This window comes from Fringilla coelebs (genome assembly GCF_963513975.1).
Source record: "Fringilla coelebs genome assembly, chromosome: 21".
In the NCBI taxonomy this organism is placed as follows: Eukaryota; Metazoa; Chordata; class Aves; order Passeriformes; family Fringillidae; genus Fringilla; species Fringilla coelebs.
The window spans coordinates 1282371-1309036 of NC_140047.1; the positions used below are offsets into that span (position 1 = coordinate 1282371).

The 26666-nt window shown below is 53.7% G+C and overlaps 1 protein-coding gene across 1 annotated transcript; it reads left to right on the forward strand.

Moving 5' to 3' along the window:
• Positions 1 to 1985: 1985 nt before the first annotated feature.
• On the forward strand, positions 1986 to 12016 carry SAPCD2 (suppressor APC domain containing 2; the record flags this gene model as incomplete). The annotated part of the gene is made up of 6 exons (XM_084219724.1): positions 1986 to 2391; positions 6773 to 6906; positions 10182 to 10328; positions 10446 to 10544; positions 10920 to 11033; positions 11888 to 12016. The coding sequence occupies 6 exons, from the start codon at positions 1986 to 1988 to the stop codon at positions 12014 to 12016; spliced, it is 1029 nt and encodes a 342-aa protein (XP_084075850.1).
• Positions 12017 to 26666: the final 14650 nt, after the last annotated feature.

The window sequence follows — 26666 nt, forward strand, 5'->3', positions numbered from 1 at the left end:
CCGATACTCCCGGCCCTTCACAAGGCAACGCCAGGAGCTGATTACATCGGGCTTCGAAACACTGGTAACACCCGAATACATGTGAAAGACAGCCATACAGACTTCGAAGGAAGCACGCCTTTTACATTCGAAGGAACTCGGTCATCCATGTGAAAAGAACATCCAGGAAGGACGGAAAGGACTGTAGAAGCACCGGGAGTGAATCTTTGCATTCCTATGTGCAAACTCTACATATGAACAAACACAAGAGACATCCTGTGTTATGCAGGCCTCGGGGAGAACATAGAGTATATAAGCAGGCCGCCAGGTGAAACTCCGGGGAAACACTGGCACTCTGTCAGTCTGATCTGAGGTCACCCAGCGCCAATTTCCGGAGTTGACGCTGTCTTGGCTGTGGCAGATTTTTTTTTCTCAATTTGTAAATAATAAATATTTGTCAATTTTTTTTTAATTTGGCTGCGGAGTCAATTCATTTATAACAGAATGAGAAGCCAGAAGTAGGACCAAGGTGCTAAAGACACTTGGATGAAGTATGACCTGGACAGGGAATCTGATGGCCAGGGGAGCACAGCAAGGGCCAGGTGGGTGGGAGGGCTTGAGTCCCAAGTAGTTTCCTCCCGCTTCCTTCGAAGCCAACTCAGAACTAAAGGGAATCACCCCTGGCTCGCACGTGGCACAAGGAGGTGCCTGTGGCACAGGAAGATGTCCATGACACAGGTGGTCTCACAACCTGAGCTCCTGGACATTGGTTCATCACTTTTCCTGGCCATCACCCTTCTCCAGCCAGCTTGCTCCCTGACGCTTCTCTCAGCATCGTGAGCATCAAACCAGGGGTGGGGGTGGGGGTCTGGAGGTGCTGGCACGTGGCTGCCCAGAGCCCCTAGAGCAAACGGAAGTGTCTGTGATATGGGAATCATGACACCAGGGCTTTGCAGTCTGCTGTGTTACAATGGACTCTCTGATCGAGGGGGTTAGTAGAGGAGGCAGCATCTTGCACTAGGATTAACATGCTGCTGTGTCTAACAGACACAGCAAATTTCCCTGTAAAGTAGAGAAACTCATTCTCTTACCAATGCCAGTGCATATTAAGTTTGTAAAATATAAGAGCCAAATCCTGTTTCTCTCACTTTTATCAACACTGGTGGGTTTTCCCCTCCTTTTTTATGTCTATCCTATCTCCTGCTGGCTGCCAGCCACTGGTGCCTTACCAGCCACGGCGCTGGGAGGATGCAATTCTATTCCCTCTGTCAGCATTTATTTCCCCCATGGCACAAGACAAATACACCACATAGGACTCCTCCGTGCTGGTGCACTACATCCTCCTCCTGCAGGGATGCTGCATTGACTGATGCTTCTTGAATGTGCTTGCAAAGGTGGCAGTAAGAGTGAATACCATCGATAGGATTCTCCTTGTTCCTGTCGACTAATTGTTTTTAACATTGTTTCTGAAGTGTTTAGAAATTGGGCTTCTTTTGGCTGGGTTAGCATAAATTATCTTCACAGTAGCTGTTATGAGGATAGGTTTTGAATTTATGCTGAAAATATGGAGATCAAAATATAGTCTTGACAATATGGAGATATTTTTCTTATTGCTGAGTGGTGCTTGTACAGACCCACGGTCTTTTTTTGCTTCTTACCCGCCCCTAGGAGGGGGATAGGAGTGCATAAGGTGTTGGGGGGATACACTATACGACATCCTGCTCAGTATATAAAGCGAGGGGAAGAATGAGCAAGGATTTGGCGTTTGTCGCGGTGCCTAGTCCACAGGGGAGGGTCGGGCTCCCCCCGCGAAAGGAGCGGGACCCACGCGAGCCGCGGGCCCAGGGCGGGGCGGGCGCCGCGGGCAACTCAAATTGCCGTGCGACCTCTCAGCCAATGGCCGGAGCACCTTCCCGCCGCCAGCCAATGGGAACGCGGCACTCTCGGCCGCCAGCCAATAGGCGTGGGGGGCGGGGGAGCATGGAGTAACGCTCGGAGAGGTGGCGATGGCCCCGGAGCGTGGTGACCGCTCGCTCCCCGCCGGTACTGAGGGTCTTCCCCGGGTTTTCCTGCAGAGCCTGCGGACTCTTTTCGATATCCTGGATGACCGGCGGCGGGGTTACGTGCACCTACGGGAGATCGAGTCGCGCTGGCGGGGAGCGGAAGCCCAGGAGCTGCCCGCCGGGGTGATGGAGGGGTTGCGGCAGGCGGCGCCGGCCAGCGGCTACCTCACCTTCGAGAGGTTCGTACTGGGGCTGCGGGCGGCCCTGCCTGGGACTGAGCCGCCGGTGGAGGATGGCAGCAGCGGACGGCGGAGCGCGGAGAAGCCGCCAAGCCCTCGCTGTTCCGAGGAGCGGCGGGGGAAGAGCGCCGGACAGCGGGAACTGGGGCACGGCCAGCCCCGAGGCCGCGGTGAGAGGCGGGACTGGACCAGGGGCTTCGGGCTCGCGGGGGCGATGGCCGCGCCGGGGCCGGGGACTGGCGCCCGGAGGTGGGATTCCGCGGCTCACCCCGCTCCCCTGTGCCCTCCTCTGGGCTGAGCCAGCGGTTCCCGCAGGGCCGGTGTAAAACTCCCCCAAAGTTACTGTCGGTATTGACCGGTTTGGCTTCGCTGAACTCCGATGCCGGTGCGAATATCCCAGCGCCGCCGCTCGCCCAGGGCTGTGGTTCCCTCGCGATGCGTTGAGCTATTTATAACGCTGACAGGAGGAATTAAGGGCTTTGCCATAATGTGTCCGTGGTTGTCCCCTGGCGTAGAGTCTGTCCTGACCTGCCCCGGGGATGGATGGCACAGCTGGGCGTCTCGGAGAATGGCTGGGTCCTGGGGACACCCAAAGCCGAGCAGCTTCGCTGGGGTGAAGCTGTGGTCACGGAGCGGCCGTGTGCTCGGTGGGTTCCGCGCTGGGCTGGCTCTCAGGAATGATTTCTTCACGATGTCGTGCATGGTTTAGACAAAACATGCAAAACCCGATCCATTTTTTTGGTTTGGACCGTTCCACAGCACTATTCCCAATAACAAATAATTAATCAATAAATGGGAGAGGAGTTACCAGGGCAATGTGCTCTGCTGTCCTAGGTTCTGTCCACAGAGCTCACCTGTACATCCTTGTGGACTCTGCCCTTTCCACGGGATCTGCCCGAACCCTCCAGGGTGGTACACTGACCCTAGCATGGGGGAGACTGTTTCACTGGCATCTTGATTTGTTGCTAGTCAGTAGAAGATGTTACAAGGCAACCAGGCTTCTGGGCTTATCTGGGTAGGTAATAATTCTTTATCTAGGTTTGTGAAGTGCTTTGAGATCAGAGGAGACAAAGTCTGTGTGCAGAGCTGGTACATGTTATTGCACCACCTGAGTGCAATGACTTCCTTGGGAAGGTCAGGCTGGTTTGCCTTCCCAACCCTGTCCCTTCTGCTGGGTGGAGAAGAAGCTTTTAACTGTGACTGAGGTTCTCCGCTTTCCATTTTTGCCTACAGACTAACCACTGGAGCTACATCTAAGGGAATATTATTAAGCAGACTAGCTTTTCCATCATCAGGAGTGTAAATCTGGAAAAACCTGAAAAAAATCCTGCTTGGTGAATAGATAGCAGGTTGAAAGCTCTGCCCTTGGAAGAAGCAAGCAGATTACTGCATCAGCTTTCTGCTTGCTGAGGATCTTTCCATTACAGGGGGATGTTCTATAACAGTCCAGAGCCTGTGGGCAGGGTTAGCGCCTCAGCCCTTGCTGCAAGCATCCCACACTGTAAGGCTGTATTTTGGCAATAGGCCTGAGTTTCAGGTTCATTTAGCAGCTTAGAAAATGGTACAACTCAGTTACTCCATCTCTTTTAGCTCTAGATCCTGCACAACTGCCCAGTGTGCCCCTCCACAGGTGCTTTCCCAGGGTGCAGTTGAACAGATGGATGTTCTCAGCTGGCTGCAAAGGATTGGGCAGTGCTGTTGCAGGATATGGCTCCATCCCTGCTGCGGAGATGTGTGGTGGGTGCTGGGAGCTGCCTGTGGCTCCAGAAAGACCTGTCTCCACTAAAATGATATCATTTGGGTGTGAGGCTACTCTGAGCCTTCAGCCAGCTGCATGTGGTGGCTTCTGTAAGACCCCAACCAAATGCAGTGCCTCCCCAGCTCTGCTTTAGGTCTGAGGAGCATCTACACGTCAGAGGTGATTTGGATATGACTCGTGGCAAAATGGCTGAGGTTGGGATCAGGTGGTCCTCCTGGCATGTCCAGGAGTGCAGTGAACCAGTGGAACAATTCTGTTCCCTCTCCCACACTAACCTCTGCTAGCATGTGGGCAGAAGTTCTTCTGAGGTCTCTGCCTAAGTCAGCTTCCAGCTTCTCCTCAGCCCAGCAGTGCTGATGCAGTCTGCGAGCTGCTGCTTGGCAGCCCATGGTCCCTTGCACCCACTGGATGCAAGGATGGTGAGGTGGATATTTGAGAAGTCACAGGGCAGGGAAGTCACTGTAATGATGTCCCTGTGTTATGGTGCCTGATCTTGTCACAGCAGTGAACACATTGCTCTTGGGGGTCTTTACCCTACTAGTTCCTCTGTGAGCTGGGACCTGGAGAAGTCAAGGCACAGAGCAGAAAGAGCCCAGGCCCTGGGGACTGGTTCTAATCCCAGTGCTTTCGCTTGCTGGAGCAAGCAAGCTTGCAAGGGGTGGCTTGGCTCTAGCAGCTGGAGAGCTGTTGTTGGCACTAGCTGGAGGGAGGGGATGGTTTGTAGGGGCTTCTCTGGGCCATTGCCAAGGATTCTTATGGAGAAGTGTAAAACAACCATAAAGTGTCTGCTTGCCCTGGGCAGAGGGGGTCCCAGAGGGAGGAAGGAGCCTGTCCATTATCACATGGCAGGATCTTTTCCCTAAGAACAACTATCCCAGCTCATTAGCAGGGATCCTGTTTTAGCCACTAGCTTGTCAGCTCAGGTGTGCAGAGCTCAGTTGGTTGACCAGGAGCTCCTGCTTATCACGGGTGCAGCTCAGCTCAACACAACACTTCTAGGTGACTGCAGCAAAAACTGTTTTAACATGTCCTGCAGCTCCTACCAGAAGTGCTCCTGGCTTTGCCTTGGGATTCTGACTGTTGAGAGTATCCTTGGTTTTGGGGCTGTTCCTCAGCTTTTTGAGCAGGACATACTACAGGTCTGCTAGGACAATGTGTGCGGTCGCACCAGTCTTGCTGGGTTCCTCCCAGATAGATTTGGGTGTATGAAACCAAAGGGAGCTGGCAAAGCAGATGGATGGGTGATATCAAAGACTTTGTGTTCACAAACGCTTTGTATTCACTGACGTGCCAGAGGACTTGCTGGGAGGTGGAGTGAGATACTGTGATGGACCAAAAGGAGGACTTCGCCCATGACATGGTGACCTCTTTCTCCAGTGATATGAAGTGACAAACTGAGGTGTGGAATTGCCTGTACCCCTGAGCCTGTCTCCTATCCCTGAACCAGCATGACTGTGGCAGCAGAAGCAGCCCTGGTAGAGGGCTCCCACACCTCGTACCTTCAAGATGAAGGGTGGCTCCTGTGGCCATGGCTGCCCTCTTCTGCCTCATATCCTTCCTCTCGTGCTCAGCTGAGAAACCTGTGGAGCAGAGGGAGGAAATGTGCCAGCCCAGGTGGTGCTGCATACCATGTCCTGGCACTCGGAGCCCTTCATGTGCCTGCGCCAGGGAATGTGCCAGACCTGTGCCAGGCAGCTCTGGTAGAAGGATGTGTGAGGGGTGGAGGTACCTGGCAGATACATGGGGAGCTGTCATGGGAAGAAGGCGTTTTCCCCAGCTGCCTGCCATCACATGCTGGCTCCCTGCTGTTCTTGAAAAGCCACCTTTCGAAAGGAGCTCTTGAGGAAACCTATGTACAGGGAGCAGGCAAGCTGTGGGACTGAGGGGGTGGCATGAGAGAGGGTGTGCTGGGCAGTTGCTGGGGACTGGGGCAGGAAGGAAGGAGCACCAGGCTGCTATCCAGTCTTGCCTGGGGATGTGCTGGCTGCACCCCTGGCTGCCCTGATGCTGTGGTTTGGGATGGTGGGGTGTCAGGGTTCTGCTCAACCAGCTCACCTAGCAGTGGATCAGAGCTGGCTTGGCAGTGACTGCAGGGCTGGGTTTCTGGTGAGGTTGGGCAGTGTGGGGCTTGTATGGCCTTCACTGCAGTTGCCAGGGATTTCCTGCCCTCACTGACAGGCAGGAGGTGCCTGATCCAGCCTGGAACCTGCCAGTATGAACTTAATCTTCAAAAACAGGTTATGCATGGATTTGCTTCAGCGCCATGTGTTTTTAGTAGATTGGTCTTTTGCAGGATAGGATGTTGGGGTTTTAATAAGATTTTGGAAAATCTACAGTCTGATTTACTTTATGGTTACATCATAGACATAGTGTCTGGGCTGAATATCCACATGGCCAAGTCCGTCACCAAGCAAGAGCTGTCTTCAGGAGAAATTGGTTTCCTGGCAGAGCTGATGCCACCTGAGTGGAAGCAAGGTGTCCCACAAGGACACGCAAGGGCAGGCAATATCACTGACAGTTTAGTTGCCCCGGCTGGGACTGGACCAACTTTGCCTAGAAGCTGCTTGATTTCTACAAAGGATGACTGAGATCTGTTGCCAGCCTGGCAGAGCTGAGTCAGTCATTCCTGACATCTGTTCTGCCTGGACGAAAACAGGAGCCAGCACTCAGGCTGGTGGTTTGCTCAGTCTCTCCCTGTTTGCAAGACCACCCTGCAGATCATCTCACAGAAGTGGCCCTGGGAAGGATTTTGTTGAAAGTAGCTTGTGGCCTCATGCCTTCCTCTGTTCTAGGTGGTGATGCTAAGTCTGCTGGGCAGCCCCAGGGAGACAGTGACCACCCAGGAGCTAGGGACACTCGGAGGCATCAGAGAGGCCGTGCAGAACACCGGAGACACACCATCACCAATGGCGTGGACTTCAGCATGGTAAGGGAGTGTTGTGGGCTCCCATGAAGGGGAAGGTGGGTTGCAGGGGTCCCTCATTGCTGATGCCATCTCTGGGCTTTGGCTTCCTCTCTGCCCACCCTGCACAAGTGAACTGTGGGATGCCAGGCAAATCCTGATATTTGGATTTGAATGTCTGTCGATGTATGTGGATGTATACTATTTCCAAGGTGCTTTCCTGAGTTGTGCCAAACAGGGAGGAGGTGTATCCTTCCCCCAGAATGGGGTCAGCCCATGTAGCCAGTGTGCTGGCTGCCTTCCCTATGGGCAAGGTCTTGGGAAGAGGAAGACAAAGGTGGAGGTGTGGGAGCAGATGGATCTCTGGGTCTTAAGAGCACCCCAGCGAGGGTCAGGTATGCTTTATGCTGGCAAGCAGTGGGGCCAAGCTATGCCCCCTCACAGATGTTCCATGTAGATGCAGGTCCTCTTGACTTCCAACAGACTTTTTGCAGCAAAGTAGAGGAATCCATACTGAATTTATAAAGACAGCCCAGGATGGAGGAGTCTGTTCCCCTCTCTCCACTGCTGAGTGGAGAGACTTGGGTCAAATTGCCTGGCTGAAGGGATCTCATTTGCTCCCAGGTGGAATGGAGTAGCTGCCTGGGCATGTTGTCCACAGGCTCAAGCTAAATTGTCCTGGGCAGAGAGCTAGGACCAAGCTTGCAGGATGAATACTTGGTGGCACTGTCACCACTGTACTTTCACTCCTTGCACCCTGGTGTCACCCTGCTCCTGCAGCCCAACAGGTCTGACCAGCATTGTCCAGCCTGTTGCTGGCCGTGGGGGACACAACATGCCCCAATGCCAGCCTGGGGAGGGGATGTTTGTGCAGGTAGTTTGCTGGGCTTGCAGCTATGAGAGGGAGCTCTGCTGGGAGGTGCTGATAAGAAGTGATAAATGTTGCTCTGTGTGTCTGGGATTGAGGGCTCTGCTTCTTGGGGTTTTGGGGGTTGGGGAGAGAGGAAGGTCTCTGCTTCCCTTCCCTGTGTGTGCAACTCTGGGCTGCAGTACATTTCAAGGTCCCAAGCTCAAGGTGCTCTGTGAGGGGAGTGGCGACCACCATGTCTCTCCCCCGTTCTGCCATAAGCACTCTTGCTTAGGGCTTGTGTTGCCTTGGTCTCTGTTCCCCCAAGTTGTGATGTGGTCAGTGGGAGGGATGTCCCTGCCCTTCCCTCTCTCCCTGTAGGTTGCCAAGTGCTGCTTTTGACCTCAGAGAAATGATGTCTCCGCCTTCCCTGACACCCTGAGCATAGCCTTTGAGCATGGTGCCATTTCCAAGCCTGCAGAGACAGCTGGAACAGGTTTGGGTCCAACAAGGACTCCCTTACCCGTCACCTCCCTTACCCATCCTGGCCTGGATGTTGGGCTCCCAAGGGACAAGGAACTCTGTCATTAGACTAATTTGCCTAAAGCCCTTGGGGAATGGGAGCACTGGTGTCCATCCTACATCCCGAAGTGCACCAGGACTGGTTCCTCCTGAGCAGGGAGCAGAGCTGTGGAGGCTGTGCTGCAGCCTCAGGACCCTTTGCAAACTCTCATTTAGTGCTCACTTGCTCAGCTGGTGTTTTTCCAGCCAGTCCCTCATCTGTTTGCCTTATTTTCCCATGACCATGAGGGTGTCTGGGATGAGACCTTCCCTGAGAGGTGAAGCACTGTCATTTGTAAGCAGCCCAGGGCACAGCTCTGTCCCCTCCCCTTTACCAGCCAGGGAACACCAGCCAAGTCCAGCGCTTTGTCTTTCTCCTGCCCCAAGTGTCTCGTCCTGGCGAGATGCTGCCTGTCCCCCACTGGGCAGGACTGGCAGTGTCCCTCTACTCTGTGGGATGCTCCCTCTTCCTCTGGTCTCTGTGCTGGCCAGCAAGCCCTGTGGGAGGAGGGCAGGACAGGCAGCAGTGGGCTGCACCCCCAGCTGGATGGGGGTCCTTGCCACATGCAGCAGCTTCCTCATGCCCCTCAGCAACAGCACCAAGGCTCTGCACTTCTTCCTTTGGGCATGTCCCTTTGGGCAGGGGGAGTTGTTGTGTTGCAAAATATGTTTCCAGGAGCAGCAGAAGCAAGAGCAGCCTCAGTGTAATGGATGACAGGTACGGGATGCAGAAGGGCTTTGCGGCTGGCAGTGGGGATGTGGAAATGCTGATGGCCTGAAGAAGGTCTTGGTATGGTCCTACTTGTCCACAGGGTTCTTTCTGTTCAGGGTCACTTCTGAACTGCACCACTCCTGATGTTCTCCAAAGGAGGAGGTTCTGGTACATCCAGCATTTTCTGAGTGACCAAAGACTCTGGTGCCTGTGGATCCCAGGCTGTGCTGTGGGTGAAGGCCAGGCTGTGTTGTTGCAAAGAAGGCAGAGGCAGAGAGGCAGGAAGTTCCTCATGCCCTTGGGAGCTGGGGGAGCAGCCTTGTATTGAAAAGAGAAGGGCTGTGGGGTCACAGGGTGAGGGTGATGAATGGGTCACTGCATCAGTTGCTCTGTTCCCCAGGGATGTTCCCTTATTCCTCTCTGCCTCTCTGATTGCTGGTGCCAGCGTGGCGCCAAGGTGTGGCAGGAGCAGAAGGTGACAGTGGAATGAGGACCGTGGATCCCCTGTAGATGTGGGTGAAACCCCCTGCTCTGCAGTAGCCTTGGGTCCTGCTTGGCCTATTCCAAGGGGTTGCTCTGGGGACAGAAGCCCCAGGCACCCTCATAGCAGCTCTCTGGGCACAGCAAGGTCCCCAGTGCTCTCCAGGTGATGCTGGTGAAGGAACCTGAGCAACTGGCAGAGATCTTCTGCAGAGAGGTGTGGTGTGGTGTGCTATGCTCTGCTCAGTTTCATGTGCCTCCAGGGATGAGGCAAACTGGGGAAACAGGGCTGCAGTTTTTGCCTGACTTCCAGCCTGCACACTGAGCTAGACTCTTCAGTGCTCACCAAAATCCAAGTGTGCCTGTTCAGGGGCTGACACTCACACCCCAAAGGGAGCGCAGGGCAGCTGCAGGCTCTGCTCCTGCTGCCTCCCTGGGTAAATAGGTGAAGAAACCTGTACCTGCAATGGTGAGCAGGAAGGTAGAAGTGACTCAAGTGTCCTTTTCTTCCAAAAATCTTCCTCCAGAGCAGCATCAGGCAGCAGTCATTATCCTGCTCCTCTTCAGCTTTTCTTGGGGAAAGGGGCTGAGACCTTTACCTGTATCCACATCCCCCCACACCTCATGAAGAAACCAACTCCTGGGACTTGACAAAGTCCTGGTGGGCAGTGGGTGACATCCATGTGCTCTGTCCTGCAGCTGAAGTACATGAAGGAGCTGGAACAGGAGAAGGATTTCCTGTTGCAGGGCCTGGAGCTTATAGACCGAGCTCGAGAGTGGTACCACCAGCACATCCAGCTCATGCAGGAGCACCAGCGGCTCCTGGGGAAGAGGAGAACCAGTGCTGTGAGTCTGGGGCTTCTTCTGGCTAAGTTTGGGTTTGGAGAACATGGCTGGGAGGTGGCTGGACCTGGAGCTGACCTCATGGTAACCTCCAGCCTCTTCTTCCTCCCCATCCTGCAGGATTTCCCTGAAGGTGGCCAGAGCCACCTGGGGCGCCTGGTCCCCAAGCTGCAGGAGGTGAACCGTTGCCTGGGTGACCTTCTTTCCACTGCCAGCAAGGTGAGAACAGCGCATCAGCAGCTTGAGGTTGTTTGTGTGATCTTAGGATTTATCCTGTCCCTCCCATGTTGGTGGCTGGGCTGACACTGGAGCTGCCAGAGTTTCCTGCAGCTCTGGGAAGGTGATGAAGGACAGCCAAGAGGACAGCACAGCTGGTCCTGATGTGGGCTGGAGGATGCTTTGGGAGGCCTAAAGGAGCAGGCCTTTAGTCTCCTAAAGGCTGGAGACCCTTTCATGGCCTGTGTTGGGATTTTAATCCTCTGCTGGGCTTCTCTCAGGTCTTTGTGTGCCATAGAAAGATCTCACCTTGAAAAAGGCCTGGTAAGGGCCACGGGGTAGAAGGCTCAGTGTCTCATGCCTTCATCTTCTCTACAGGCAGCAAACTCCTCCTCAGCACTGAGCAGGCTGGTCCCTGTGACATCCCCACCCTCCACAGGCTCCCAGCAGGCCATCAACATGCTGAAGGAGCAGAATCGGCTTCTCACCAAGGTGAGTGGAGGTGGGAGTGGAGGAGATGCCCTTGGGGGTGCTGAGAAAGGAAGGGGATGGGATGGGGCCGGGAAAGGAGTGACAATCCGTATTCAGGAACAGGGAGGTGTTCCTTCAGCTTGGCCAGACTTGGTCATCCAAGAGGAGGGGGTGTGGGCTGCATGTGGAGGCCCTCTGGCACACGGCTGTTTTCTGGGTGAGTCAGTGGCAGGGATAGGGCATTCCTGCCAGAGGGAAAAGACTGTGACAAAGGGAGGTCACAAGAGAGTGCAGAGGCTGCATCTGGGGGCTGTCAGAGAAGAGATGGTTTGCCATCTCAGGCCAGGGCCAGGCTCACTGCTGGGGTTTTCTGTCCCAGCATGTGGCTCTGGGGAGCTGGAGTCCCTCTGCTCTGGAGCCAGGCCGGGACAGCTAGGGGTGTTCATCAGGGGAAAAGAAGAGCAGGGAGACCTTAGAGCCCCTTCCAGGGCCTAAAGGGCCTCTGTGAGTGCTGGAAAGGGACTTTGAATAAGGGCCTGGAGGGACAGGACAAGGGGGAATGGCTACCTACTGCCAGAAGGCAGGATGAGATGGGATAGTGGGAAAAAATTGTTCCCTCTGAGAGTGGTGAGGCCCTGGCACAGGGTGCCCAGAGAAGCTGCCCAATCCCTGGAAGTGTTCAAGAACAGTCTTGAAGGAACTGGCTGTAGTGGAAGGTGTTTCTGTGCCTGGTTAGGGGCTGGGATGAGATGGGCTTTAATGTCCTCCTACCCAAAGCCTATGATTCTGTGGTTCTATGAAATTTTACCAGCAACACAACCAATTGCCAGCAGTTTCCTCCTCTAACTAGCATTTTCCTCCCCTGTCTTGTGCAGGAGGTGACTGACAAGAGCGAGCGCATCACCCAGTTGGAGCAGGAGAAATCTGCCCTCATCAAGCAGCTCTTTGAGGCTCGTGCCCACAACAACCATGAGATGAGCCAGCTGGACTCCACCTTCATCTAGTGCATGCCTCCCCTGCCCCATGCCCAGACTTAGCTGGGGGTTTCAAGGGGCTCTTGCCCTAAATTCATCACACCTGCTGCTCCAGGTGTTGTGTCTCAAGGTCTGGGGCTGCTGGTGGGATCTCTGTGCAAGTGAGCCAGGACCCCTCTTGGGGAGCACCCCTGCCCTGCTGATGGCTTATCAGCCATGCTGCTCTCAAGCTGCTCCTTTCCTGTCTCTAAGTGGGCTGCAGGGATGCTGTCCCCAGTCCTGTGACCCCCAGCAGGCAGGAGACATGGCTGCTGTCTGTGCTGCCTGTGTGGGGTGAGCTGTTCTTCCCTTGCTGACTTAGGCTGGATTTTGGGTGCTCTTGGGAAAAAGTGATGTATCTTCAACACTCTAGCAGCATCTCCAGACAAGCCTGGCCCTTAAAGGATGCTGGCTCCTGCTTGTCTTGCTGTTGGAAGACGAAATTGGATATCCAAGGAAGCGTGCCTGGCCCTTCTCTGCTGCCCATGTTCTGTCTGCCAGAGGCACTGTCCTGGCCCTGTAGTGCACAAGCTCGTGGTCCTCATGGCAACCACTCTGTCATGTTTGTGGTGGTGATACCATAGTTGCTGTTTACATGTCTGTAGGCTCCTATCGGGAATGAGCCATAGACCCAACCAAAATAGCCTACATCTCTGAGCTGCTGTTTTGGGCTGTTGACAAGTTGAGACAGACACCTCAGTCTTTACTTGGCTTGACCTGGCAAGTACTTCCTGATGTCTGCCAGGATTAGATTATTTTCATGATGACTGTGAAAGGAGATGTGATGTTCATAGCCTGAGGATGCTCACATCAGCCTGACCTCACAGAGGATCTTTAGAACTTGTTTTTTTATTTAACTGAGTGTGGGACAGAGCAGAGGCTGACAGGCTCTTCCCTGTGCACATCTCCACAGGGAGAAATGGCAGCTCTGCCTCACATGATTGTGAGGGATGACATCCTGGCTGTGAGCTGCGCTCCTCTGCAGGTGTCTTGAGGGGTGGTGGTGGTTCAAGATGGGTCCTATTAGATGGCACATCTCAAGATTCCTCCTGCTTCCCACCCAGCTCGCTGATGATGCTTGAGCTGAAAGACATTTGTCTGTGGCTTGGTACTTGGTATCCCTGGTACTTTCACTGGAGATCCCATTTAGTGCAGCCTGGCCCTCTGTAGCCTCAAGGCCAGGACCTTTCTCTCTGGTGTTGTTTCATGGACTGCCTCTCCAGGCATGATGCTGTGGCACTGAGCTGAGCTGGGCAGTGCTGGTTCTGCTCTGACCTGACACATGCAGGCCAGTTCTGTTCTCACTTCTGTTCTTATCTGTCAGGACTCTGTCCCCAGCTGTTCTCTTTGAGACTGGTCCTGAGCTAAAGCTCACTGCAAGGCATGAATCCCTGCTCTGCACTGTGCCTGCAGCTGGAGTGGGGATCAGTAGAGTACCAGGGAGATGGTGGAGGAGAAGCAGCAAGGCCATGGCTAGTCATGTCCCCTGTCTGCAGGAGTTGGTTGTTAGTTGTCCCCTAGGCATCAGTGCCTGCCACCCTTTTTGTGATGCCTCCTCTAGTGTCCAGTGCCTGTTTTGCCTGAGGTTAATTAGAACTGACCCTTTTTATGAGGGTTACCTGTCTGTAGGGATAATAAAGTGGGGCGACTTATTTAATTTATCCTTCTGTCTCTCCCTAAATCACCCCATCTGCTGCTGCCAGCCCTGAAGTCCCAGACTGTCCTGTCTCTCAGAATGCAGGGGGAGCTGAAGCTGCAATCTGGTGAACAAACAAAGAGCCTGGGGGGGGTCTCTGCAGCTGGACATGTTTCCATGTCCTTTCCCATCACCTCTGGGCTTCTCAGGGTCTGGGGATACCCTGTCCCCTGCTGTGGGGCAGGGTCTTAAAGCTGCCCACACCTCTTCCTAGTGCTGTAGCCTCATCTGTCTGCTCCTTCAGAAGCTGTACTTGGGGCTCACACAGGTCAGGCAGTGCTGGTGCAATTCACAACCTCTTATTTGTTTTAAAGTACCCTTTCTCAGAGCTGCCCCACAGTGGTGGCAACAGTGGCTGGTGCTCTGCAGTGTCTCCTTCCCACAGGGTCAGCCACAGGGGACCTCAGTGGCCTGGCATGTGTGGCACATGTCCCTCTGCCCTATGCTGAGATGGCAACTCACATAGGGTGAACCTGAGGCTCTGCCCTGATTAGGGTAGCCTCCTTTCCCAGGCTGTGGGGTGAACCCTGCACCCTGCAGAGGCTGAGCCTCCCCTGTGGGGAGCAGAGCCAAGAGGGAGATCCCAGTCCACTTACTGGCAGCTGGCAAAGGCATGTCTGCCATGGCCTCTTCCAGGTGCTACTTAGGGCAGCCACTAGTTCCAGCTGGGGCAGGAAGAGGGTTGGTAATTGCCCTTGGTTCCCATTTCATGCCTTTGCTTGGGTGTGGAGCCTATGAGGGTTCCAAAGAAAAGGAGAGTCGCAGTTCCCTTTCCAGACTGTTTCAGGGCAGCTCTCTCTGCTGCAGCCCAGGGGGTTGTCCCAGTCCTGGCCAGCAGCACTGGCTCCCACCCCACCCCACCTTCTGTGAGACTGTGGCAGGTTGTGGGGTAGCCCTGGCAGTGCCACAGCCCACTGGGACCAGGTTTCCCCTGGGAACTGCAGAGTTCACCTCAAGCTGTCACTCTGGCCTGGCCACACTCTTTTTAGGTCCCTGATGGGCTTGACCCGCCCCTATGGGTCTGGGCTGTGTCCACTTTGGCACCCTTAACTGGGGGGGCTGGCTCAGGAGCCATGAGACCTGTGTTTGTGGCCAGGTCTGTAAGTGATTTGTATGCTGGGACATGTGAGTGAGCATGTTCCGTTCTCTTCAGGCTTTTTCCTGCTGTAACTGGGTTTGCATAGATCTGTGGCACCTCCAGGGCTCTGATAATTGTTGGATTCCACTGTGTGAAGCTGTGGTTACCTCGGGAACAGCTGGAGCAGGGCTTTGCTATCCCCAGCCAGGACAGCTCCTGCCAACCCACCTCACCTCCCCACAGCCCTCCATGCTGGAGGTTGTCACACACAGGTGTAACACCATGGGGTTAACATGCCTGTCCCTGGGCATTTATGGTGGGTGCCAGGGTGACATTGCATGGGGGGTCCCCACTGCCAGAGCCTGGAGCTACTGTCTGAGCAGAGTGAGCTCTCTCCTGAGCTCAGTCTGGAGGTGTACCTGGCCCCTGGGCTGCCCAGGGACGCAAGATGTCATCCTCTGTGCCCTCAGCTCTGCAGTTTGGGAAGGATCCAGTCACCCAGGTTTATCTAGTCGTACTTTCCTCTCCTCTCCTGCCCAGCTACATTCCTTTTACATTTCCTCTGAGCCTGGGCTCCATGCCCTGCTGCCCCTTCAGAGAAGGGGTGCTGTCCTAGCAGAGCAATTATCCTACATGTCAGCAGGAACAGATGCATCTTGGGCCCCTGACCTGAACATTCTGTCTTTTTTGCTTTTCTTCCCTGCCATATGGTCAGCACTGCTGGGGCAGTCTCTGCTGCCCTGGCCTTGCAGCCATCCCACTCTACACCTCCTAGCCTTGCTGTTGTCAGTACAACTCACTGGGAAGCAAACTGAGGATGTGATGACTGGAAGAACACCCTGGGTCCTGGGGATGGTTCTCATTGGGATGGGGACCTGGGCCATGCAGGGCTGACTGGACTAAGGAGGTGCCTGTTGCATCTCAGACCTGCAAGCAAGTGCTGATCATCCCTGTGATACCTCAGTTAGAGTGTTCTCCCATCCCACACCATGCCCATGCTGTGCTGCTGCAGCCCTGCCTGTATCCTGGGCTCTTGCTTGTATCCCAGGTTCCAGAATGCCAGATCTATTCTCCTCTGGGCATAAACTCTTGGTAAAAACTGCCTTCTGCTTTAGGAGCATCACTTGGTGCTACCCAGTGCTCCCCATTCCCCCTCCCTGCTGATGCTTGCACCACTGTGAGCAAAGGCCCACTCGCAGGTGGAATGGAGAGGCTCTGTCCTCCACACTGCAGGGTATGGAGGATGCTGATCCTCTGCTCACCAGCATTGTTCATTTCTGGGTGGGGTTAATTTCTCATCCTGAGGGGATCAAGCACAGCATCCAGGCTCAGTGTCCCATCATATCTCTGCCAGAGCCAATGACTCGCTGTGGCTGTGATCCCAGCCCGGCGTGGGTGTTCACCTCTGCCTGCACAGCCACCCCACTCTGTTCCAAGGTACAACTGATTGAAGGCAGATGCTCCCTCCAGGAGACCCATGTGATGGGGAAGAGTGAGGCTTCCAGAATCCCTGCTTTGCTCTGCAGCTGTGTACCACAGGGACTGTGACTTAAACTCCCCCACATTACATAAGGAGGCAGCAGCACATGGCAGATACCCAGACCTGGAAAAGCAGCTGTCAGGCAGCAGAGCAGAGGCTGAAGTCTTGGTCAACACCCTGGAAGACCACATGTGTGGGTTCCTTTAGACCCAAAGCGTCCCTTTGTGGGACACCCATGTGGCAGTGGGTGCAGACAGTGGTAGAGGTGACTCTGTCCTCCTGCTGTGCCATTGGGACAGCTCTGGTTTTTCCCACCCCAATCATGCTCTGGGTGGGAACAGGCAGTTGGAGGGACAGAGCCTGCACTAAGTCTGGGCTGCAGTCACATCCCAGGGAGTCATCAAAACCCACTTATGTAAAAAGACCCTTTACTCTTCCTCAGCTGTAGATGAGGGCTGGGCACATGAACCATTGAATTAGAGAATAAGAATCCCAGATGGATTTGAGTTGGAAGGGATGTTTAAAGACCTTTTTGTTCTATGCTTTCCGATGGGCAGGGATACCATTCACTATCCCAGGTAGCTCCAAGACCTGTCCAGCCTGGCCTTGAACAATACCAGCGTGGGGCAGCCACAACTGCTCTGGGCAACTTGTGCCAGGGCCTCATCACCCTCAGAGGGAAGAATTTCTCCCTAATACACTAACCCTTGAGGCCATTCACCTTTGTCCTGTGACTCCAGGGGTTTGTCCAAAGCCCCTGTCCTGCTCTCTTGGGGTCTCCTTAGGCACTAGAAGAGGCTCTAAGGTCTCCCTGGAGCCTTCCCTTCTTCAGACTGAGAAAGCCTAACTTATGCAACCTTTCCTCGGGAGAAATGCTTTCATCCCTCTTAATCATCTTTGTGGCTTTCCTCCATGGACCAGCATGACCCCAAAGCAGAAAGCCTGGACTATTCCGTAGGCACTAACAGCCCAGCACTTCACTCCTCTGTCTTGCTGCTGTCTGGCCCCCTAGACATGGGGCAGGGGAGACATGACTCCCACTTTGCCCTGTGGCTGGATCCAGGGGAAAAATCCTTTTGGCCTGTAGTGTCACCTGGGCATGTGCCCTCCTTTTACCTCCAAAGCTTCCCTGCTTTGGGTCTAAGAGAGCCCACAAATGGGTCATGGGCAGCCAGGGACAGCTCATCCTCAGGCAGGTCCAGGCAGGCAGGTTTTGTTTATTTTGGCTACTGAAAACAATTCCTGCCCATGAAGGATATCTGTGAGTGTCTACAAGCCCAAGAAGACAGTAGACATATCCGCTGGCCCTTTTCCCTGGGGGTAAAAAAAATTCCAATTTTTATTATCTGAATTGTGACATCTTCCTGTCAAGAATCTGAGGGCAGGCAGGGCTGCCTACACTGCTAGCGGGCAAAGGCATCCTGCAGCAAAGGTCACAACCACATCCATGTTTTTATGCCCACAGATGGGTCCCACAGGGCAGAGTGACACAGCGATGACAGCCCAGTGCAAGCAGCATGTCCTAGCCCCGGGTCCCCCAGGTATGGCCTCTTTGCTGAAGATCACTGCTCCCATGTGGTGCTGCTCAAAAGGGGAAAGAAACAGTCTTTTGTCCTATTCGTTAAATCAAGAAACCCAAAAGACATTGCCTTGGCCCCTAAGGTTTTATTTAGCCCTAGATGAAAGTGCTTTGCACTGAGTTCAGTGCAGGTGTTTTAAATACATCCCTTTCTTCTTTCTGGAGGCATGATTTCTACTGTGCAGAAACCATACAGTTCTTTGGGATCCTTCCAAAATCTCCATTAGCTCTTCAAATCTTCCAAGACCTTCATTAGTCCTCAGGCTGAACCACTTTTTGGGCAAGGCCTTGTCCCATGGATGGATCAATCATGTCACTGTGCCAGGCTGGGAGCCACCCCAGGCTCTGAGTGCAATGTCCCATCCCCTGTGACAGTTGTGCCCTGCTCAGTTTGGATAGGCCTCAGCTGATTTGACCAGGAAGGTAATAACCAAATAATCTAACAATTCTATCACTAAATATTTTGTATTGATGGCTAGAGAAGGAAATAATTTGGGTTTGTGAGAGACACTGTGGTGCTGATGCTCCTGCACCGATGCCAACGCCTTCTCACTTTCAGCTGGTGAGTGCCTGCAGCTACTTCCCCATTCCAGGCTGCCAGGCTTTTCCATTGGGTTAGAGGGACCCAGCACGCCCGCAGCATCCCTGGCACCCGTGAAAACTGGAGGCATGTGGCTGATTCTGGGGAGGTTCTTGGTGAGGTCTGCAGGAGCAGCTTCACCCCTGCAGTGTCTCACACTCTGCACTGCCTGGACATCTGCACTTGTCAGCTCCTGTTTTACTTCTCTATCCCAAATCCTAAGGGGGTTTTCCAAACCCAGCCATTTTTCACATCTTCCTTGGATGAGTAGACTGTTGCAGTGCTGCCAAGTCCCAAAAAGTCATAAATCTCCTTAGCCTTTCTAAAATCAAGGAATTAGGAGGAAAAAACCCACCAAAAAAAAAAAAAAAAAAAAGGCAGCTTTTTTAAGCAATACTTTTAGGAGAGGATGTTTATTTCTCTCCAGGGTCCTCAGCCTTCTTCGCTCCCTTTGCTCAGTTTCTCGTGCAGCACCTGCCCCCAGAGGGAGCCCAGAATTACAAACTAAAGGGGCTATGAAAAAGTTAAGTATTGCAAAACTTAATTGGGTTGTTTGGGCTGCGAGGCTTGGAGCAGCTCATCTCACAGGATCCAACACCCCCAGGAATGACCCAATTGCTTTGCATCCTGCAGGACACCTGTGCCAAGGGGGTCTGAGGAGGGGCAGAGCTCCCACTGTGACTGCACTATGTCCTGGGAACAATGGGAGCTGGAGCCCCTCTCCAGTTCCTGTAGTATTCCAGGGATTTCCACCATTTTAGGGGGGGCATGAGCTGCTTTTCCTCCTGCCTCTCACTGGGATTGGCAGCTCTCCCTGGTCACAGGATGCTGGTGTGCTAGCCTCAGGATGGGATGTAGGTCTGCAGAGCAGGATCCCTTCTTCAAGGTCCCCGGCCCCCTGGGCCCCTCCTGCCCTCTTGCTGCTGGCTGGAGGCACCAGGGTGATACCTTCAGGGCCAGGGAACTTTTGCCCATCCTTCCAGCTGCCAGACCAGCTGCAGGGTTGAGAAATGGCTGGTGTGTGCCAGTGTCAGGCTGTGACAGCCACCTTGGCTGACCACTGTCACAGCACAACAGCTGCTGGGTGCTCCAGCGCTGCCTGTGAGCATGCTAATGACTCCCTCCAATGCCAGATGGGTGGGGGAACACTGCCACAACACTGCTGCACCAGTGTGCATGGTAGTGCTTGGGAGATGCTCAGCAACTCAGGCACTGCTAGAGAATCCACTGGCCCAGGCACACATAAGGGCATGCTCAGAGCAGCACAGCGGTGGCTGTGGATGCACATGCTGTGCCAGGCTGTCCTGTGGACATGCACCCAGTATCTGTGCACACACTGTGACTGTAGTCATGCCATGTACATGCTCATCCTGTATCTGTGCCCACATCATGCTTATGGGTGGCACTGTCCATGCTCCCAGGTATCCATGCTCACACAGTGACCATGCTCACAGTGTGGCTTTGCTTGCACTGTGGCCCTGCTCTCACCACACCAAACTGTTCCCCTCTCATTCCTGGCTCTCCAGCAAGGCAAAGATGAAAGAGGCCTTCATCTTTGCCTTGGTTGGTTGGTTGCCCTTATCCCATGGGCAACCAACCAACTGCTGGGACTCAATGTCCTCCCCTCCAATGCCCCCAGACACTCTGGACACATGAGCACTGTTGGTGCTGCACATGAACCCCGCAGACAAGGCTGGGGGAGGCACCTCATCCTGCAGACCTCTGGACAAAACAGGCTGGGGATAAAATTAGCTGGAGTTTTTATTACTGAGATGTTATTTTTTAAAGCAATGGAAAGTACATCACTGGTGGGAAAACCCTGAAGGTCTGGGCCAGCCTGTGGGATAGTAATATGCCTAGCAGTATGCCTCTGCTCTGTGGTGGATATCCTGTTCACCCCAGGAAGCATGTGAGGTGGGAGCTGGCTGTAGGAACAATTAGCATGGCAGCAAGGACCATGAGGGGACTGATCCTGCCCCCTGGAATGCACCAGGGTGGTGCAGTGAAACATGGGGCAGCAGGGACAGCTTGGCCCTGCCAGGAGGCATCACATGGCCGTAGGACTCCTGGGAAACTGTTGGAAAGGACCCTTCCTGTCAGAGAAGATACAACTGGGGGTCTGCAAACTCAGGACAGTCCTGCAGAGATTGGAGAGGGATGGAGCCACCAGCTCTTCCAGTGTATGAAGTAAACGTAGAAGCCAGAGCTAACCCATCCTAAAGCAGGCAGCTCCCAGTGCTGGGGTGCAGCAGCTCCCTGATAAGGGATGGTGCTTCTGGAGGTTTGCCTGCACTGCAATCGAGAGGAGGAATCTACTGAAGGGTGAAAATCAGAAAATCATGGCTGGCTCAGGTCACCCCGCAGCTGAAGACAGCTGGAGACAGTGAGAGGGCTCAAGGAAAGTGTCCCATATGTTTGCTGTCACCTTCCTCATTCATGGACACCACTGGGTGGCAGGAGGGCACAGTGGGAATATCACAGCTGTGTTACTGCTGGCTGCTCCCAGGCTTATCTCTGAGAGCGATGTGTGCCAGCCAGGAATGTGGCTGGCACAGGCTCCAGCTGGATGCTGACATTATTTTTTAAGCAAGTGGGACTTGAACCTGTAAACATCTCACCTGAAAGCTTAAAGCTACTGCTAGGAGCCTAAGCAAGTGCCTGGTCCCCTGGTGAGCGGTCCAGTGACTCCCAGGAGACCTGAGTTATTCCAAACACTGGAAACATTTCTCCTCATGCAGCACCCCACTGCTGAGCCACAGAACCCCGTGTCTATCCTCTCCCTCCCTCTTAGGAGTGATGGTCCTGGCAGATTATTGAGAGGTGCCTGAGCAGCACCTGCAGCCTGGCACAGGGCGCAGGCACTCCCTGCCTCGGGCTCGAAGTGGCTGGGATGTGGCAGCTGCCTAGCAGCTCTTCTTGACCCTGGGTTGAGGAAGTCCTGCTTTGACTGTGCACCCCACAGAAGAACTGACATTGCTGATCTTGGGGCTCGCTTCCAAAGAGAGACGTGTTGGAAAGGGAAGCTGAATCCTTTAGCAAGATGCATAAAGTCTTCCTGCGTGATACGGTGAGGGTAGGAGACAGTGGCAGTCAAGCAGGCTCCCAGCACCAGTTTGGTGCTCAAACCAGCCCTCAGAGGCTGAGCAGGCTTGTGCCATGGGAAGGCAGAGGTGTGGGATCTGGGGCTGCAGGTATCTGCTCCACCACAGACCTCCACAGGTTTCAGGAGCACAGCTGTCTCTTCATGGTCATCCCCACGGGCTGCAGGTAGTCTCTGTTCTGGCACCTGGAGCACTTCTTCCCCTCCCTCTCCACTGAACTAGGATCTGCAGGGCTGTGCAGTGGTTTTTACTCTCTCTTAAAAACACTATCCCAGAGGACCCCCCCATTCACTGCTGGCGGGCTCAGCTTTGGGTGGTAGTGGGTCCAACATGGGGACAGCTTCTGGTACCTTCTCACTAAGGCGGTCTACAGACCCCCACTGCCCAAACCTTGCCAATGCAGTCCCAAGGACACAATGGCCCCCTGGCAGGATGGGGACCAGGCTGGAGCAGAAGGGGGATGCACTGCAAGCGGGATGTGGATGCTCATCCACAGCAACCTCTGCCCAGCTTCTTTCTGGTTGATACACACCAGGCAGGACCATGTCTGTCCTGACTGAAGCTTCACACACCTAGGTTGATGTTAGCTCTCCTGAGGACACACCAACCTGGGCAGCTGCTCCAGCACCTGGGGCAAGGGAGTTTGAGATCTGAACCTCACCGTCTGCTCCTCAGAAAGGAGACAAGTGGCTGCTGAGCGCCTCTGGCAAGGTGCCTGCACACCTAGGTGCTACAAAATTTCACACTCATGCACTGTTTCTCTGCTGAGAGTTTAACTTCAGCCCTGCCCAGGGACTTTGAGCAGAAAGAAATTACTCCAGTAAAGAAAGCTTTTCCCCACAACAGGGGAGTGTGTTCCTTGCAGCACCTGTCATTAGCCCATGAAACCATGATTGTTCTTCCACCTCACAAAAACTAAAATCCACATGAAACTAGAAAATTTGCATTCAGTAGTTTCATCCAAGTCACCCGTGTGAACCTGAGAGCAGGAGGTGGGACAAGCATCCTTTCCATGCTCTCCCTGGGCATGGCCCTATCCCTGCAGGCACAGAGGAGCACCTGGAGGTCACTGCCAGTTTCCTTCGAATGAACCCTGGGTAGGTTTTTCTTTTCCTTTTGTTCTGGGAGCAAAGCACAAATGTATCTTAAAAAGGCAGGGCCATGGCCTTGAGTGAAGCATTAGCAGCCCTGAAGGCCTGAGATCATCCCAGAACACAGCTGCTCTTTATTTCCTTTCCTCTGCAATCTACTTCAGCCTCAGAGATGCGTTTCACTGGTGCCATCCCAGCTGAGGGTCCTGATTGCTCTCTTGTCCTGCAGCAGAGAACATTTTTCATGGGACCTTTTCTTAAAAATATTTTGCAGATCAGAACCATAGAATCGTTCGAGTTGCAAGGGACCTTAAAGTCCATCTTGTTCCACCCCTGGCCATGGGCAGGGACACCTTCCACTGTCCCAGGTAGTTCCAAGACCTGTCCAACCTGGCCTTGGACACTTGCAGGAGGGGGCAGCCACAGCTGCTCTGGTCTCCCTTTGCCGGAGCCTCACCACCCTAACAGGGAAGGATTTCTTCCCAATATCCCATCTAACCACTGAGGCTATTCCCCCTTGTCACTTCCAGGCCCTTGTCCCAAGTCCCTCTCCAGCTCTTCTGGAGCCCCTTTAGGCAGTGAAAGGGGCTCTGCGGTCTTCATGGAGCCTTCTCTTCTCCAGGTGAACACCCCCAGTTGTCCCAGTCTGGCTCCAGAGCAGAGGGGCTCCAGCCCTCAGAGCAGCTCCATGGCCTCCTCTGGACCAGCGTTAGTGAAGGAGGGAGCTGGACTCCAGAATGGACTGGAACCCTGACCAGCACTGAGTGTGATGCTGCGCCATGGGGGCTGTGGAGCTGTCCTAGACTTGCTTCATGCTGAAGCAACATTCTTCATGTTTCAGAGGTTTGCATAAAGCCACCTGACCTGCCTGAAGTGGCCTTAAGAGACCCAAAGACATGTGTCTGTTTTGGGACAGGAATAGGTACCTGCAGCCCTGAGGTATGTCTGAGGGTGTCCCTCTGCAGCAGGAGAGATCCCTATGCATCCTTGGGAGCATCCAGCTGCACATCAGTCACATTGGTTGGTAGCACATGGAGGAGGAGGAAATGAATGAGGCTTCCCAGGGCTTTTAAAGATCTTCACAACACATGATTTTCTCACATTCAAGATGGTGGCATCCCACAATCAACTCAGAAGCTCGAGTTTCTCCTGAAAGACAAATAAAAGTCCAGTTCTGCAGATATGTCCAAAACCTGAAAAGTATAACTATGAAAATCTCTGCCAGTCATAAATGTTAGAGGTTTTTCATTGTCAGGATTTTGGATAATCTGACTTCCATCTTTGAGTTCTCAGTTATTTGAGAAAAAGCTCTTAAAGATAGCTGGGGCCCTGGGGGGGGCACCCAGAATTCAGGAGGAGAGTTCATACAAAAGACTCAGGGTTGGGCAATGGTGGTGAAGCAGGAGGGTTAAATCTGGGAAAAAATGGGATTAATAAATTGATTAAAGCTGAATAATTTCCTGGCCAGGGTATGATTTAGCTCAACAGTAACAGGTGATTTCACTGCAGCTGTACAAAGCTCATCCCTGTTTCTGGGCAGCCCTGTAGAGCCTCAGTTTTGCTGGAAGGAGAAAAGTCTGGCTGCTGGAGGACTTGCCGGGAGGTGGATGCTAAGGGATTGTCTCCGGGAAAGCGAGGTCCCATCATGTTTGCCCAAAGTGCAAAGAGCTCTCAGCAGCTGGGAAACATCTTCTGCCATTTGCCCAGATGTCAGCAGGTTTGGGTGGGGATCCTGCAGGGTCTGGGCATCAGGAACAGGAGGGATGCTGCCAGGAAGCACCCAGGGCTGAAAGGCAGTATGGGAGAGGGAGAGATCCCTTGGCTGAGCCTTTGCAAAGGGTCACAGCACCCACTCTCCTGCCCTTATGCTGCAGCAGGTCCGTTGCTGCCAGCCCTGAAACAGGACTCCTGCAGCCAGTCAGGAGCATCCCAGACTACTTTGGGCACCTCACACTGCCCTCCCTGCCACAGTGGTGGGAAATGAATCTGTGCTCTGCGTGCCACTGTCTGCCCATGGCATCGACTGCCTGTGCCATCATTCACTTGAGTGTGCCATCACCTGCCCTGCCTGTGCATCATGCTGGCATTGCTCTGCTGGACACAAGGGGTTTGTTCCGGTACCAGGAGCAGTGACAGCTGAAGGCAGGAATAACAACAGCCTGTGACATTCCCAGTGCTCCCTTCAGACGGGTTTCTGTACTCCTCTGCCCCCACCAACGACTGGGAGTCCTGGGAGGCCTCGGGGCATGTGAGCACTGACTTCCCAGGGCAGTAGAAGCTGAGTCCTGGAGCCCCTGGGCAATGCATTTGGTTTTTGGCTCTGTCACCAGGATGGCACCTCGAAGTCCTCGTCCAGGAACAAAGGATGTGCTTCCAGTCTGGGTCCAGCATGGGTGGCTTTGAGTCATCTCCTGACCTCCAGCAGTCAGCTGGCTGAGGCTGCACACTGGAATCCCAATAGGCAGGGAAGGATCTGGCTGCCCACTTGGTGGGGAAAGGGTGGGAAAATGCCATTTGTTCTAAGGCTGGGAAGACAGTGCACATTGTGTCAGCCATGGCTGGAGCCCTCAACTCTAGAAAAGGAAATGGCTCTCCTGAGATTTCTTGCTGCATTTTGGGATGTGTAAAGGATTGGAAATGAGCCTGTTGGCTGGAGGGGTGTCCTTAGGGCTGTGTACCTTTGCATGGAGGCAGTGACCATCTGTCACAAGAAAAATCCATTATCGGGGCCACAAATTTAACTTTAGCATTGTTAAGACAGTCACTGTATTGACAAAGGACTGCTCCAGGCTTGTGGGGAGATCTGAGCCAGTGTGCTGGGGCTGCTCTCGTGGCTCCTGTTGGAAAACAATGGGAAAAGAGACAGGCAAAACCAAGGGGCCCAGACAAGACAGTTTCTGTGATGCAGAGCTTTCCCCAGAAGGACTGTAGGGTGGGGAGGAGAGGGAATGCTGCAGGACAGCTCTTCGTGGTGTTCCCCACCTCATGGCCGGGGGGCCCACCAGGAAGCCCCAGATGTACTGGGAGCCTGTTTTTTATTGAAGTCTTGCCAAAGAAGAGAAGAGACCTTTCCATTCCCACAGGCTGAGTTTCCAGTATGAGGTCTTGGATCAAACAAGTATAGTTTGATGCCAAAGATTTGCAGGAGCCCTAGGACAGGACAGGACAACTTCTCCAGCTGCAGTGCTGTGCTGCAGCATGGAGGGACAGAATGTTGCCACTGGCAAATCAAACCCTCCGTGGGATACTGGTTCTCAAGCCAACTGTCAGCATCAGAGGGAAGAAAGATGATTTTACTCAGTGCAAAATGGAACCCCTTCCTGTATCCTTTCCCAGAGCTCAAGAAAGGGGTGCTGGAGCCGCGTCAGCTCCTTGGGTTGGGACTTGCTCCTGGAGAGCTACACTATAGCAATAGGAAGGTGGCTTATGCCCTAACAGAGATGCTCCTCCCTCCTGAACTTGCTGCTATGGCACAGTGCAAGGGTGGGAGATGCTCAGAGCCCTCCTAAAATGTTTGCTTTTCCCTAACAACTCTAGGGATTTGAGGGAACCTCTGGGCAGAGAATTTCTCCATGCATCAGCAATGGGAAAAGAGCAAATTCACTGCACAGAAGAGCTGATGCAGAGATGGCTATACAAACCACATCTTTTCAGGTTACTTGAACTCTCCTTGCAGATCAGTACAATAGCTGAGCATGGAGTAATAGGCTCTGTTTGGAACTTCAAGGGACACAAATCCCTCATATAGCCAGGTTAAATGTAGATAACTGGGGAATAAGAAACCATTTCAGAAAGGATTGGGTTTTGGGGGACAGTGGACAATAGTGCTTGTACCCAACTCAGGAAGAGAAGACATTCCCATGTAACCTACCCCCCCATGCCCTGCTGCCTGTCATCTTGTCACAAAGGGGACCTTTGCAAGCATCCCAAGGCCCTGTTCACTTCAGGCTTCTGGGTGATGAGTAGAAGAGTTAGCAGAAGGGCCCCTCAGCTGCCCCCAACAGCACCCTATTCAGCCGGAGCCCCCTGATGCTTT